The sequence below is a fragment of the Sorghum bicolor genome, chromosome 6 (assembly GCF_000003195.3).
Source record: "Sorghum bicolor cultivar BTx623 chromosome 6, Sorghum_bicolor_NCBIv3, whole genome shotgun sequence".
In the NCBI taxonomy this organism is placed as follows: Eukaryota; Viridiplantae; Streptophyta; class Magnoliopsida; order Poales; family Poaceae; genus Sorghum; species Sorghum bicolor.
The window spans coordinates 47,438,823-47,453,367 of NC_012875.2; the positions used below are offsets into that span (position 1 = coordinate 47,438,823).

Below are 14,545 nucleotides of genomic sequence, written 5' to 3' on the forward strand. Positions count from 1 at the left end.
ATTTATTTTGTCTATGTTTCATTGCATGTTATAATCTTGGAAGACTAGAACTCTTCTACGAAAATGCCTGACAAGAGCAAATTATACAGATGGGGTAGTCCATGTGAGTGGACCTTGTGATAGTAACCTCTGACTATTTTCATTGCTACTCCCTCCATACCAAATTATAAGACATTTTAACTTTTCTAGATACATAGCTCTTGCTATGCGCTTGGATGCACACTGTATCGAGAGACACATAATAGAAATAATGTATCTAAAAAAATCTAAGACATCTTATAATTTGGAATAGAGAGGATACATGTAAAAAAACATAAATCAACCATATTTCTCTAGTACTCAAGCCCTTCCACTATTGACCCCCCTCATCCCTCCACCCAATTGATGTTACCAAATACTAAGTAGCATTGAATTATTTATTAAATGTACTTTAATAGTATACTTATTTAGTGCTACAATTGTGAATGTATTTTCTTTAAATTTGACCAAAGGGAACTATAATTACAAACTTTTCCAAGATGGGGTAGTGCTCCCTTCTTTCCAAAATAAGCATGTCTTTAGCTACAGTGCTAAATTAATCAATCTTTATTTTGACTACTTTCTTTTACAAAATAAAATTTTATGACTATTAGATTGGTCATATTGTATAGTAAATTTATTTAGAGCCCTAAACATAGAGAAATTTATTCTAACTTAAAAGTATTTTGACTTTGACTAGATCTATTATTTTTTTTAGTTGGTACTGTGTTGGAATTATTTGTTGAAGGGAGGAGCAGTATTTTTCTAGGACGAGGCGAGCAATATTAAAAAATACTTTACTTTATATAGTTTGGTACTCCCTCTGTCCCACAAATAAATGCATTTCTTTGACTGCTACAATTTATATTTGACCATTCGTCTTATTTAATTTTTTATGGAAATAAATAAATCATTATAAAAATATATCTAACAATAAAATAAAACATAAAAAAATAATATTTATTATTATTTTTGAATAATACGAACGATCAAACATAAATAAACTATAGAAATCAAAGGAATACAATTATTTGTGCGACCAAGGAGTACTGTATTAGAATTATTGTCAGAGCATGAAGCCAAGTCAAAATCAAAAAGCGATAATAACAAAAAATTGTTTTGCTGGCAGGCACAGGCTCACAGCTGGGCGCCGCTTGGCTTGCCAAGCCAGCCAGTGATGCCGCGAAGCCGAGCCAGCCGCCAGCAGGCCTGCCAGGTAACCCCGTCGTCATCCACCCGTTCCGCCGTCCCACCCCACCCCACCCGCACCGAGCGAGAAGAGAGGATTGGAGGAAGGAACCCTACCTATACCAATCTCGCCTCGTTTCGTCAGCTGCACTGCATTCCAATTCCATCATCTGCAAGCGGAGGCCGGAGGGAGAGAGAGCCTTCGTGGTCCCCCTGCTCTGCTCATCAGAATTTCAGAATATAGGAGGCAGGCCGCCGCCCGGCAAGTCCACCGAAACAAAAACACTACTCCGCCTCGCCTCCCTCTCCGCCTCTCTTCCCAGCGACTTCCTCCTCCCTCCCCCTCCAGCCCTCCTCGTCGTCCGGCGAGGCAGCAGCGAGATCGACCGTCCTCCGTCCCCGCGCGAGGTGATGCTCTACTCCCGCCTCCTCTCGTCCCAGTCCCTCCTCCCTTCTCTCTTTCGTTCCTTCGGCCACGATGTGCATGCATGCTTCTACGCCGGGGTGTTACGGGTACGAGAGCTTCTTCTCGGATTAAGGTGCCGAGTCCCTCTTCGGGGTTACCTCATGTGGTTGGGGAATTCCCCTCCCCTATCCGATGGTGGGTGGTGGCGCTATTCGCCTATTAGATCTGTTGTGTCCGTTCCCTCTCGTTCTACACTTCTGCGCGGAGAACGATAGCTGCGAGATTTAGGGGCCCTAGGATGGAGTAGGCGGCCTCTGTTTTTGGGGTGTGCAATTCGGACAGTACGGGGCTCTGAAGCAAGTTTACATAGAGAAAGGACGGCTGTTTTCTTTTCTTTTTTAATTCCTTTTACGTCCCTATTTGTACTGCTTTTGTTCCTGGCTGGCTATATACTCTCTTGTCAAGAGTTCCTTGTACTGCTAAGCATCTCTTGAGTTTTTTTGCAAGCAAATCCTAAGGTTGTCAGGCTGTTCATCTTATTGGGGATTCTTTTTAGTGGCTCCTAAATCCCAAGAGCTTCAGCGTGGTCATCGTTTAAGTAGTCATTTGAATACAACTAGTCAACCTGTTAGCTTTCCGTTTTGATGGATTTATGGTTTCTCTCGTTCTATATGTTTCTTATGGAGAATTCAAAACCTTGTTTTGTGTGCTAAATTCTAGGTAGCTTCGGTTGTTTGTTAGCTATCCTCAACTCTGTTTTTTTTTTTTTTTTTTTTTTTTTTTTTTTTTTTTTTTGAGAAAGATGTGATATGTGCATATGGCACAATGGCTTGTGCTGATTCTATGATATCAAACCCTGACAGAGAGCACGGAGATAGAGCTAGGTTAAATTCATTTCTGGATTAGGCTATTAACAATAGCAACCAAGTGCCAGGAAACAAAACAAATTATGTAAAAAATTATACTCCTTAGAATTTCAGTTGTGCAAATTATTGTTCTGGGTATCTCAAGGGGCTTTGGTGATATGCCCGAGAAAGATTGCACTCATGTTAGTTGCCTCCATTAAATGATTTTGTGTACCAAAAAAAAATCAATCTGTTGAACATCGTTACTCATGGGTTCTGACTTTGCTTACTTTGGTTCAGTTCAAAATAATATTATTTCCAAAGTCCTCGACTATTTCTTCTATCATGTGTTGGTCACTTTGTATTGACTTTAGCTCTGTAAACATTACAACCACATTTTTACTTGACAAATTCTGCTACTGATAATTAGTAAATTCGATCATGCCTACTATATTTTAATATCTGAATCTTATCTAACACTTTTTTTTTTCTCTCTCGTAACTTTAAGATTGTGAAACCACAGAATTTGGATGCTCCTGCCTATGCAAGATGTCAACCACCAGAGATATTGTTCAGTGTTAGGGAAGTTGTGCAGTTTTGGATCATAAATTCTACAGAAACAAGATAATTATGGACCGCGCAGACACATCAGGGTTTGTCAGTGGTGGTTGCTTTGGTACTACACTCCTGCTGATATTCTTCCATTTCGTCTATTCTACAGTCCGTGTCTGAAAGATTGTCAAGAACCCTTAAGCTGCCTGGGCAGAAATATCATCAGGCCCCTGTTCTTTGAGCTCTCTGGTGTTTTATCTCATCTTCTTTTCTGCCATTGCTATAGCGTCTCAACTGTGATGGATAACGGCTTCGTGAACATTCCCCATCCGCCATTGTCAGAGGCTCTGATGAATGACCCCTTTGTTTTAGTGGGTTGCTCAGCGCCAAGCTCCACGATGGAGAACATGGGCCAAAGCACACTCTGTATGGATGGCCTGAACCCAGCAATGGTTAGTTGCAGCCATGTTAATGGAAATACACAGATAATGAATGACATAGCACCGAGAGATGATGGCAGCAGGTTAGTCCTTGGTTTGGGTCCAACACCGAATTTTTATTCTGCAGCGTCCACTGGTTCAAAACAAGATCAGAGGTTGTCTGGCCAGAGTTCCACTTTCACTGATTCCGGGATGCTGAGGCTTGGTCTTCAGATGGATGGTGGGGAAGCAATTCAATATCTGCAAGCACCAAATGGAGCACTCCATTCTTTAGGTGTCGTTGATGAGGCTTCAACATCTGCTACTGTAAGGAACATGGGTGGTTACATGCCATCCCTACTCTTTGCTCCCCGTGCCAATTCTACTGTCAATGAGACACAAGTAGAAACCCCAGATTCTCTAGACCTCACGCACAGCACCAGCAATAGTCAGCATGTTCAACATCACCTCCAGCTCAGCCCTGAACCCTCTGCAATGACCGAGTCTTCATTTGGTGTGAGTTCTGATGTTGTCACTGCAACAACTACATCAGAACGTAGCCATTCCCGGCATCCTAAGAAATGCAGGTTTAAGGGATGTTCCAAAGGTGCAAGAGGCGCATCAGGGTTGTGTATTGCTCACGGAGGTGGGCAGAGATGTCATAAATCTGGATGCCATAAAGGTGCCGAGAGCAGCTCTGCGTACTGCAAAGCTCACGGTGGCGGTCGTCGGTGTGAGGAGCTTGGTTGTACCAAAAGTGCAGAAGGAAAAACAGATTATTGCATTGCTCATGGTGGAGGCCGCCGATGTGAACATCCTGGCTGTCCTAAAGCTGCCCGGGGTAAGTCTGGGCGGTGCATCAAGCATGGTGGTGGGAAGAGGTGCTCGGTTAAAGGTTGCATTCGGAGTGCCGAGGGGAAGGCTGGACTGTGCATTTCTCATGGCGGTGGCCGACGGTGCCAGTATCCAGATTGTGGCAAGGGGGCACAGGGCAGCACATTGTACTGCAAGGGACATGGTGGTGGCAAGAGGTGCATCTTCGATGGTTGCAGCAAAGGCGCAGAGGGTAGCACACCTCTGTGCAAAGCACACGGTGGTGGGAAGCGATGCATGTTTGAAGGAGGTGGTGTCTGTGCAAAGAGTGTGCACGGGGCTACTGAATACTGTGTGGCACATGGAGGTGGGAAGCGCTGTTCCGTGCCCGGCTGCACCAAAAGTGCTCGTGGCCGCACTGACTGCTGTGTGAAGCATGGTGGTGGTAAGCGGTGCAAGGTTGACAACTGCGGCAAGAGCGCCCAGGGGAGCACGGAATTCTGCAAAGCCCATGGTGGAGGAAAACGGTGCACTTGGAGCACAGGGTGTGAAAAGTTCTCCCGTGGCAAGAGTGGCTTCTGTGCGGCACATGGTACCTTGATGGCCAGGCAGCGAGAACAAGAGGTGGTGAAGAATGTAGGAAGCATGATTGGACCAGGTCTCTTCAGCGGCATTGTGGTGTCATCTGCCACTGCAGCAAGCAGCATGACGAACGAGCACTCGTCCTCTGGTGTCAGTACCGCTTCGGATTGTGACGGCACCATGAGGAGCCAATCAATGATTCCTCCGCAGGTGCTGGTTCCTCGCTCTATGATGCCTTGGTCTTCTGAGCCTGTAGATGGGGGCAGAGAGGGAGGTCATGTTGTTCCCGAGGGGAGGGTCCATGGAGGTGGCCTCCTGTCACTACTCGGTGGCAGCTTCAGGAACGCTGATGTTGAAAAGCTTTGAAGCTAGTGCTTTTCCATCGGCAGATTTGGTCAGTTTGTACATAAACAGGGCGTGTTTCCGCCTATTGAATTCCTATTGTGCCTTTTCTTGTCTAGATAAACATTTCAAACCTTCATGTACTGGTTAAGTCCATTGTAAAGTGGTGACTGGCAATTGATGCGAACGCTTTTGGCTTGTTGGTTAAGTTGTAGTCAGTACTGCAATAAATTCGTGTACTTATTATGCTGCTCTTATCTGTTTGTGCGCATTCTTAAGAAACTCGTCTAGACTTTCCATTGCGAAGTGTTGGATGCCAATTTTCTGAAACCTGAAATTTTGCATCACGTCGGTCCAGGTTATATTTGTTCTGTTCTGAAACCTGAAATTGTGCATTGTTATTAAGTTATTGGACCTTTTTTTTTTGCGTTGGTGATGAATTCCATGTACCTGAATCCTGCCTTTTTTTTTCTTTTCTGATCAATCGTTCTTTTTTTTTGGCACTATGGTTTTATAATGATTAATGCAAAATGCAGATGTCATTGGGAGAACCTTATTTCTGCAAGAGCTCATCACCTCCATGTTTTATTTTGATTGAATTGTTTGATCACAAAGGCTAAGTTATGGATCTTTTATTAAACAAAAAACTCCCACAATTTGCTGAATTTGGTCAAGAAGAGGTGCAACCTTAATCACATTTTATAGCTGGTTCAAGGAAGATAAAGAGATAGCAGGATTTATAGTTGTCTTCAACCAAATAAACTTCAGTTTTTTCATAGCTAACTCACAACAACTTTTCCGCAACTCATAGGAGCTGCACATGATTAACATTTTACACCACCTCAGATCTATACAACCGATGAAATGGAATGAAAAGTGTGTGAAAAAAGAAATGCTTTCCAATGCTTAAACGAGTATCTTTTTTTTTAACAAGAGTTTTACTTCAGCTTTTAAGAAAGCAAAGTTTTGATACAAGACCGGGAAAGCCAGTTTCTCAGGAAATCAAAAGCGAGAACAGAAAGCACAAGCCTATGTAGACTAGATTTCGCAAACGTCTGACACTACAACTAGGCTAGGCTTGAAGTTCCTCATCCAACGGAGAATTTCATCCTTCACTTGTATGATATGCTGGCGATCAACTTCCTTGAAGAGGACACTCCATTTCTGCAGATACGATAACGCAACATATGTCAGTAGGTAACTTTGGATACTTGTGCTCAATAGCCATCTTGTTTCTATTGTTCCAGATGGCCCAACCGAAACCTGCAAAGATAAAGAGAGTTAAGCTAACAGGGAGGGGCCCCATGCCCTGAAGCCAAGTTTCAGACAATTTTTTCAATGAAGTAGGATAATCATTCCAATTAAAAATCTCACGGAGAAACCCCCAGATCATCCTCGCAATAATGCAATCAAACAAGATATGAGTTACCGATTCAGTATTCCCACATAAGCAACATTTGCCACCCCCTTTCCACACTCTCTTACATAGACTTTGAGCACATTGCAGCTTGTTAAAAGTTTGCCAAAGAAAAATTTAATTTTCAAACGTATTCTACATTTCCACAGGAAACCAGCAATTCTGCTAGCTGCCCCACCATCAGTAATAAACCTATACAAAGATTTGGTAGAAAAGAACCCTTTCTTCTCTAACCCCCAAAAAACCAAGTCTGCATTTTCCTCTTCTAACACTACAGAATCAAGCTCACCTTTGAGCTCAATCCATCTATGAAAATCCCTGACAGATAAGGATCTCCTGAAATCAACTGTCCGTTCATCCTCTACCCAGTGATCAGCTACCACAGTCAGGATCCCTGACCATCTTAAACAGGTCCTCATATTCAAGATTAACGGCCATCCATTATTAGTGGATCTGAATGAAAAACCAGTCAAAAAAAGAATGGATTAAACGAGTATCTTGAGACTAACGGCCATAAGTTATTTAGTGGATCTGAAAAGCGAGTCCAACAAGAAATGATTAAACGAGTATCTTGAGACTAACGGCCATAAATTATTAGTGTATCTGATATCTCGTCCGAACAGTTTTTGAGATGTTGCCCGTCACTCGAAAAACATATCTTGTTGCTTGAAAGATCAGAGTACCAGACCACCCATTTCAAAAATTGGCAGCGTTGCTAACTACAATTGCTGGTTTATAGATCTCAGTTCTCAATGGATGGGTTAACCAAAATGGGTCAACCAGAGGCAGATCCTCAGATCCGAGTTTAAGAGGTCTACGATAGTACGATTGATTCTGGTGTAGTTGTCATCTGGTTGACAGAAACTTCACATGTTTTTTTTGGTTTGCGTAGTCAGGTGGTTTGGTTCTGCAACCGTACCTACACAGAATCGTTTGGTGCCGGATGACATCGCTAGCTCCACTCCTCAATCCAAACGAGCTGGTAGGGCCTTCAGAGTCTGTCCGTGACGCAATCCAAACACACCGTAAATCTCTGAACCAAAGTCCCACCATGTGACAAATGATGTGAAGAAAATTACGATCGAGCAACTAGTCTGAGATTGGCCGCCATAAACTATGACTAGACTAGATCTCAGATCTCTAGAAAGAAAAGAAACGCTGGATGCCAGCATGGGACTATGGGAGTGGAAAAATCTGACTTGTTCCTTTTGTTTAGCATCAGTTTGCCTAAGGTTTTCTTACTGCACAATGTTGGTTTACGTACTTATCAGTACATGTTATAATTTTTGAGTGAACCAATCATATTTTTCTCTCGCAACGAATTAGCATAAACATTATTAGTATAAACTAAAGTTCAGCGAAACAAACAGAGAAATTGAAAAGTGTTAGGACCTAGACCCTCGTAGTGTTATCGGGTAATCCGGCAAAAAAAAAGTTCGTCATGTTCGTGGACAAAAACACCTACTTTTTTTTTTAAAAAAATGACATATCATCGGTAGTTTTGGTTTGTTTTTTGCGAGAATAGTTTTGGATTTTTGGTTAGCTTCTGTCCAGATCACGATCTGGCCTTTTGGAACGCGTTTTTGCATGTGTCGGCAGGATTCCCGGGCGACCTGGACGTGTTAATTGGCAGGATTCACTAAGTGGGTGGTTGGTTGAAGGTGTTAAAATTTAACAAGTATTGTAATATTTTTTGGGCAGTTATCATCTAATTATGGATTAATTAGGCTTAAAATATTTGTCTAACAAATTACTCTCTAACTGTATTTTTAATTTTATAAATAGTTAGTTAAAGTTAAAATGCTTGACTTCTCAAGAACTAAGAATAACTTTTATGGAATGGAGGGAGTACTATTGCTTTCACTCTTTTGGGTTGTGTTGCTCTGTTATGCTCTCTCTATCCTGTAATATAGTTTATTCTAGCGTTTAAACTTTATCCTCAAATATAATGCATTCTAAGAACAAAATCTAATTTTACATTAAATACTTTCTATTTATCAATAAATCACCATTAATCAAGTTGATGATAGCGTCTGATTAAAAAATAGAGCGAGGGTACATGCGTCTTTTATGTTCTCTCTTAATTTATTTTAAAATCATTAGAATGCACTATATTACATGATAGAGAGAGTATCCCCTAGTCTGGGTTCTTCTTATGACAAGCAGGTCTTCTCCTTGATTCTTTTAAAAAAAATGACTATTATGGCCCCGTTTGGCAGGGCTTCTTGAGCTGCTTCAGAAGTCGTTTTCTGCCCGTAAAATGAAACGGCTCTACCAATGAAAACCCCTAAAAATATACTCTCATAAAGCTTTGGGATGAGAGAAAACCAAAAATAATGGTTTGTACTGGCTTTATCTCGTCGTATATGGCATTTTATGAGAGCATATTTTTAGAAAGTCCCCCCCTCCCCCCCCCAAAAAAAAGGTCTCCATTGGTGCAGTAGGGCCTTGTCAAACGGGGCCTATATTATTAAGGTTGGAATAATGTATGAATCAAAAGTTTAGTCCTTGGTGCTGGTTCTTTTTAAGTTTTATTTGGAATTGTTTGAATCTTTTAGTTGTAGAATAGCAAAGTATTTCCTTGGTTCCAAATTATAAGTTGGTTGTTTTTATAGGTATATAGTTTTTGTTATGCACCTAGATATACATTATGTCTAAATACGTAATAAGGCTATGTATATAAAAAAGGTTAAAACAACTTGTAATTTGGAAAAGAGAAAGTAGGTCTTCCTAAGATGCTAATAGAGACGAGGTGAAATGTGGACTATTAGCACTACCTCTTGTTCCTTGCTTGCTAATTTGAACATACTGCCTATTAGCACCAACGATCTAAACGGGGCTAGTTTACTGGTACAGAGGAGTGGTAAAGACTAACATCGGAGTCAAAACAAGAAACTCTGTAATATTGTTGCCGGAGTTTCTTGTTTTTCTGATAGATGCTCTCCTCACTTTCTTTCGGCTACTTAAGCCACTCGCTCACGCTTTCTCCCGCAGGATCAGTCACACCCAGTTAGGCCTTGTAGACACACGTTGGGCCGCTTCACTTGCATAGTTTTCCTTGGCCCATGTGTGGCGTCTTTCGAGATTGCGATATTGCTCGCGTTCCACTCATCGTTCCCTGCCTTGCCAGTCACAAATCCATTTATACGGACGTTCATCCATTTTAAATATAGCGAACGATTCGATAGTTAATGTAGCCTACTGTCGACTCTTCTCCCACGCTTCTCTTTTTCTTGTTCCTTACGTAAGAAAAAACAATGCATTTATTTTAAATTACTATAATTCGTAAACGGTGTGTCCATTTTTAATTTCGTCTGCACCAGTGTATTCAGCGTGACAAAACGAACAAAACTAGACCTCAATTCCATATATTTCGAAGAATTTTATTTTTTAGTAGCAATTTATGTATATTAACTTATAACATATAATTATGCAGTTAACTTATTCCGCTAAGTTATGTTGCTAACCTATTCTGCTAAGTTGCACTGTGTAACTTATGTTTGTGTAGAATAACTTTTATAAAAACACAACTTTGTCTATACACTAATATATTATTTCGGTAACTTATGTACATAAGTTGTATTGTGTAACTTATATACTCCCTCTATTCTAAATTACTACCTCGGTCCACAAAATAATGCTATCTAACTTATTTCATTAACATAGTGTACATAGTTATATATCTAACTTGTGTTTTCATGTGTACGCCATCTTAACTTATTTGATGAACTTGCTGCATTTAGTTTCATGTGTTATCACATTATATTAGATAACCATGCTAGTATTTGCTATTAACTAAAGTGTTTCTTCTAGTCAACTTTGTTATTTGAATTTATCATTTTTCACATTATATATTTTGCATATCTTCCAATTTAAAACACATAGATGCTGAATATCATAGTTGTATAAGTTATGCAAATCAATTATGTAACTTGTTATATAGCTTCGCATTATCTATATGGAAGTTATTGTGTAATATAGGGTGTAAAAGTTATTTTTATTTTACTCCCCCACCCTTTTTAAATCCTTTTCTCTATGTTCCCGAATGATTATTTCTGAAAAAAAAACCGATGAAACATAAACAGAATGCTATTCTCGCAACTGTTTTAATAATATAAAATTTGCGCAAAAAAGGTAATGTTGTATAACTTAGAACTATTAAGTTAATCTTAAAAGTTATGCTTGTAACTTAGTTTTCTAAATTATACTTGTAGTTTAAAAAAAATACAAAAGTGAAACTACCGTTGCTCGTGCGGCTGCATAGGAAAAGAAAAAAAGTGCATGTAACGTCCGCTCAAAAGGAGTCGGGAAGTTGCGTGTCTTTAGGTCCGTCCAAAAATAGTATCATACGGGATTGAGTATTTTTCTAAAAAGGATAGTTTAATTGGTCGGAGATCGTTCGCTGGATTCATTTCAAATGAACGTTCGTAAATTAGTGTGGTCGCTTGCCAGTTGCCACCATGTACAGTACTTGCTGTAGATGTGCCGCTGACACACGAGCATGGTTTCTATGTGTCGATTTCTACTTCAATTTATATCCATCCACCGCCACTGGTGAGAGTGAGGGACGACATAACAAGAAACGAAAGATGAGTGATGGATGGACGAGGAAGTGAGTGAGAGGTGGAAAAAAAAATCGATGCCTTTCGTAGTTAATAAGAATAAGCAGATCATAAAAAATAATCAATTATCCTGTGACCCTCTGGTATATACAAATGTGTAGGAGTATGATTTATTAGATGGGTCAAGCAACACGGTCTAGCCAAGCTGCATAATTTTGACAATAATGATTAGAGTTTATCAAATTGATCGAAGACCAAATGTTTCTGTTTATTATAAGATTTTTTTGGGTTTATCCTTTTTTTAGCACGCTGGTGAGAATTAAAATAGAGCCTTTGTCAGTGCTGTAACTATTAATATTATGATAAGACGTCTTTCTCTCTCTCTCTCTACCTATTATTATTTCAGGATATTACTATTTCCTTGCTCATGTTGAAATATGGTCGAAAGTAGGGGTGCATTGTGTCGGTTCTCATTCAGGTTCACTCGTAGTTTATTTGTACCACGGGAGCATGGTTCTATGCGTCTCTGAGTTCTATATGAACCTCTGTACCAAAGATGCCGAATGCATATGCATTGACTCTTGAGGAGAGAAGCTGGAAAGTCTGGATGATCTTGAGACTAGTTGCCATGAACCGGTAGATTCTCACATCTCTAGACAAAAAACACGCATTTGGATGCCAACTTGTGAACGGAGAGTTTTGACCTTATGATTTTACTCAAGGATCAAGACTTCGATAGAAGAGAGTGTTCAGTCATCTGCATTGTATACACATATGCCTGTTCCTTCTTCCACCAGCCATATCTTCTCCCCCTTGTAAACTTGCACACTGCTGTGTGCCTGTGTGCTTGCTAGCAGTGTTGACCAATGGCTAGAGCTGCACTGCTCGCCATTCCTTTGCTCCTGCTGTGCCTAGCATTGGCCGGCGGCACAGATGCTGCGAGGAAGACGGTTGGGGTGTACAAGCTCCAGAACAAGAAGGGCGACTTCTCCGTCAAGGTCACCAACTGGGGAGCCACGCTCATGTCTGTCATTGTTCCTGACTCTAAAGGTATGGTTCCACTGCGTCCAGAGAAACCATCTATGTGCGTGACGTTTTGTGATATATACAGCGCTCGTAATGTAAACAAGTTGGCATACTTTCTTGCTGCAGGAAACCTGGCCGATGTCGTCCTTGGGTATGACAAGCTTGCACAGTATGTGGTAGGTTCACAAATGCCTCTGTTTTGATAATTATATAGGCATAGAACAGTATATATATATATATATATATATATCGATTCCTCTTCCTCCTGTTTTCAGCAGATGCTAATTTTTTTCGAAAGGCAGCAGAAAGATTTTGCCGTATTTTTATTAGACGAGGAAAAATAAAAAGAAGTTTCCTCTTGGGTTGGTTCTTGTTTCAGATTTTATATCACGAAGTTAACTGTGTGTATATGATCAGGACGCTTCTTCCGCCTTTGGAACCGTGGTTGGACGAGTAGCCAATAGAATCGCCAACGGCAGTTTTGTACTCGATGGAAAAACCATTCGTCTGAACAAAAACGGCACCACCACACTTCACGGTAATTTGGCATCATCGTGAATTCACCTTACTTTCTTCAACATCATGAATGAATAATCACCATGCACGCTATGTATATTTGACCAATGGTTCACTGGTTTGATCATGCTGGCACCACCTGTAAATCACAAAGGTGGGCACAGGGGTTTCAACAGTCATCTGGACGGTGAAGGAGTACGTGCCCGGCGGTGACTCCCCATACATCACACTCTACTACCACAGCTTCGACAGAGAGCAAGGTGAAAACCAATGCGAGCCTGTACCAAAAATTTTGGCACTAATTTCTTTCATCTGAGAATGTTGGTGACAAGCTGACCTCCCTGATACAGTACTAGTAGTTCGGCAACTCCAAGAAGTCAGTCCGAACTCTGAACAGGATGAAAATTTCAGTTCAGTCATACCAATACGGCAAAGAGCTGAACTATACTGATTTATTTTGCAGGGTTCCCGGGGGACCTAGACGTGTACGTGACGTACCAGCTGTGCTGCGGCCCGTACGAGCTGAGAGCACGGATGAACGCGACGGCGCTGAACAAGGCGACGCCGGTGAACCTGGCGAACCACGCGTACTGGAACCTCGCCGGCGACGGCAGCAGCGACGCCCTCGGCCACCTCATCAAGGTGTTCGCGTCGCAGTATACGCCCGTGGACGCGTCCATGATCCCGACGGGGGAGATCGCCCCGGTCTCCGGCACGCCGTACGACCTGCGCGCGCCGACGCTCCTGGGCTCCCGCATCAAGCACGTCTCCGGCGCCGGCATGGCCGGGTTCGACATCAACTACGCCGTGGACGGGGACGGGTTCCGGCAGGTCGCGGACCTCCGTGACCCGGCGTCCGGTCGAGCGCTGGAGCTGTGGGCCAACCAGCCCGGGGTGCAGCTCTATACCAGCAACTGGCTCAACAACGTCAAGGGCAAGGGTGGCAGGGTGTACGGGCAGTACGGCGCGGTGTGCCTGGAGACGCAGGCCTTCCCGGACGCCGTCAACCACCCCAACTTCCCGTCGGAGATAGTTAGGCCCGGCGGGGTGTACCAGCATGACATGCTGTTCAAGTTTTCCTTCTAATGGGAACGTCGTCCTCTTTGACCAGCAGAGATCAGATCAGCAGTCTCATACGAGTGAGCTGCTTTAATAACATCAGCTTACCCAAAATGTAGTGTCAGTGCTATATATGATGCTCCTTGCTCCTATTCCACAAAGACTTCGAACTTAATTTGTTCTTTGTTAATTACAGCAAGCAGTTTTGTTTTTGTTTCATCATCTAAAAGCACTCAAGGTTTTTGTGATCCTTTGCTATATCCAACTGTATTAGGTTTTACTAGACCATCACCCCATATAAACACTAAATGTTTCGTTGATACAATAAATTGAAATTGATTATCTATATTTTCTTTCTTTCTACTCACTTCCTAATAAAATAACCATTTATTTAGATACTCTATAATTTCTATTGGGCTATGGTAAATTTACCAATTACTCAATGCACATTTTCATCTTTTGTATTGCATCTCTTTGGATTTTAATATTACTTATTAGATGAAACCTGAGAGTCTAGATTCTCCAAGGGAGTGGTTGGATCGGGAGGGTAAACTCCAGGATGAAGAGGAGGTGATTGAGTTTTTTTGGCCAGCTATGGGTAATTGATTCCCCACCGTCGCGAAGGAACCCTAGGCCACCACCCCCTTGCACTGATCCCACTACCGCCGCCAATCTCTTCTGGATTCGGCGAGGTTTGGTGGAGACTCGGAGTTTCTCGCGAGATGACTGCTACCCGGTGCGGAAATCACATCGATTGAACAAACCTCCCGTGAAAATCAGTTTCGCGAGAGACATCTGGG

General features: G+C 41.8%; 1 protein-coding gene and 1 pseudogene across 1 annotated transcript; both read left to right on the top strand.

Moving 5' to 3' along the window:
* Positions 1,282 to 5,422, top strand: LOC8057467. The gene is made up of 2 exons (XM_002446558.2): positions 1,282 to 1,614; positions 2,966 to 5,422. The coding sequence occupies exon 2, from the start codon at positions 3,309 to 3,311 to the stop codon at positions 5,187 to 5,189; it is 1,881 nt and encodes a 626-aa protein (XP_002446603.1). The 5' UTR covers positions 1,282 to 1,614; positions 2,966 to 3,308; the 3' UTR covers positions 5,190 to 5,422.
* LOC8073420 lies at positions 11,992 to 13,849 on the top strand (annotated as a pseudogene).

Bases quoted from the DNA above. Each gene is read 5' to 3' on its own strand.
- LOC8057467 (XM_002446558.2), top strand. From the start codon at position 3,309: ATGGATAACGGCTTCGTGAACATTCCCCATCCGCCATTGTCAGAGGCT.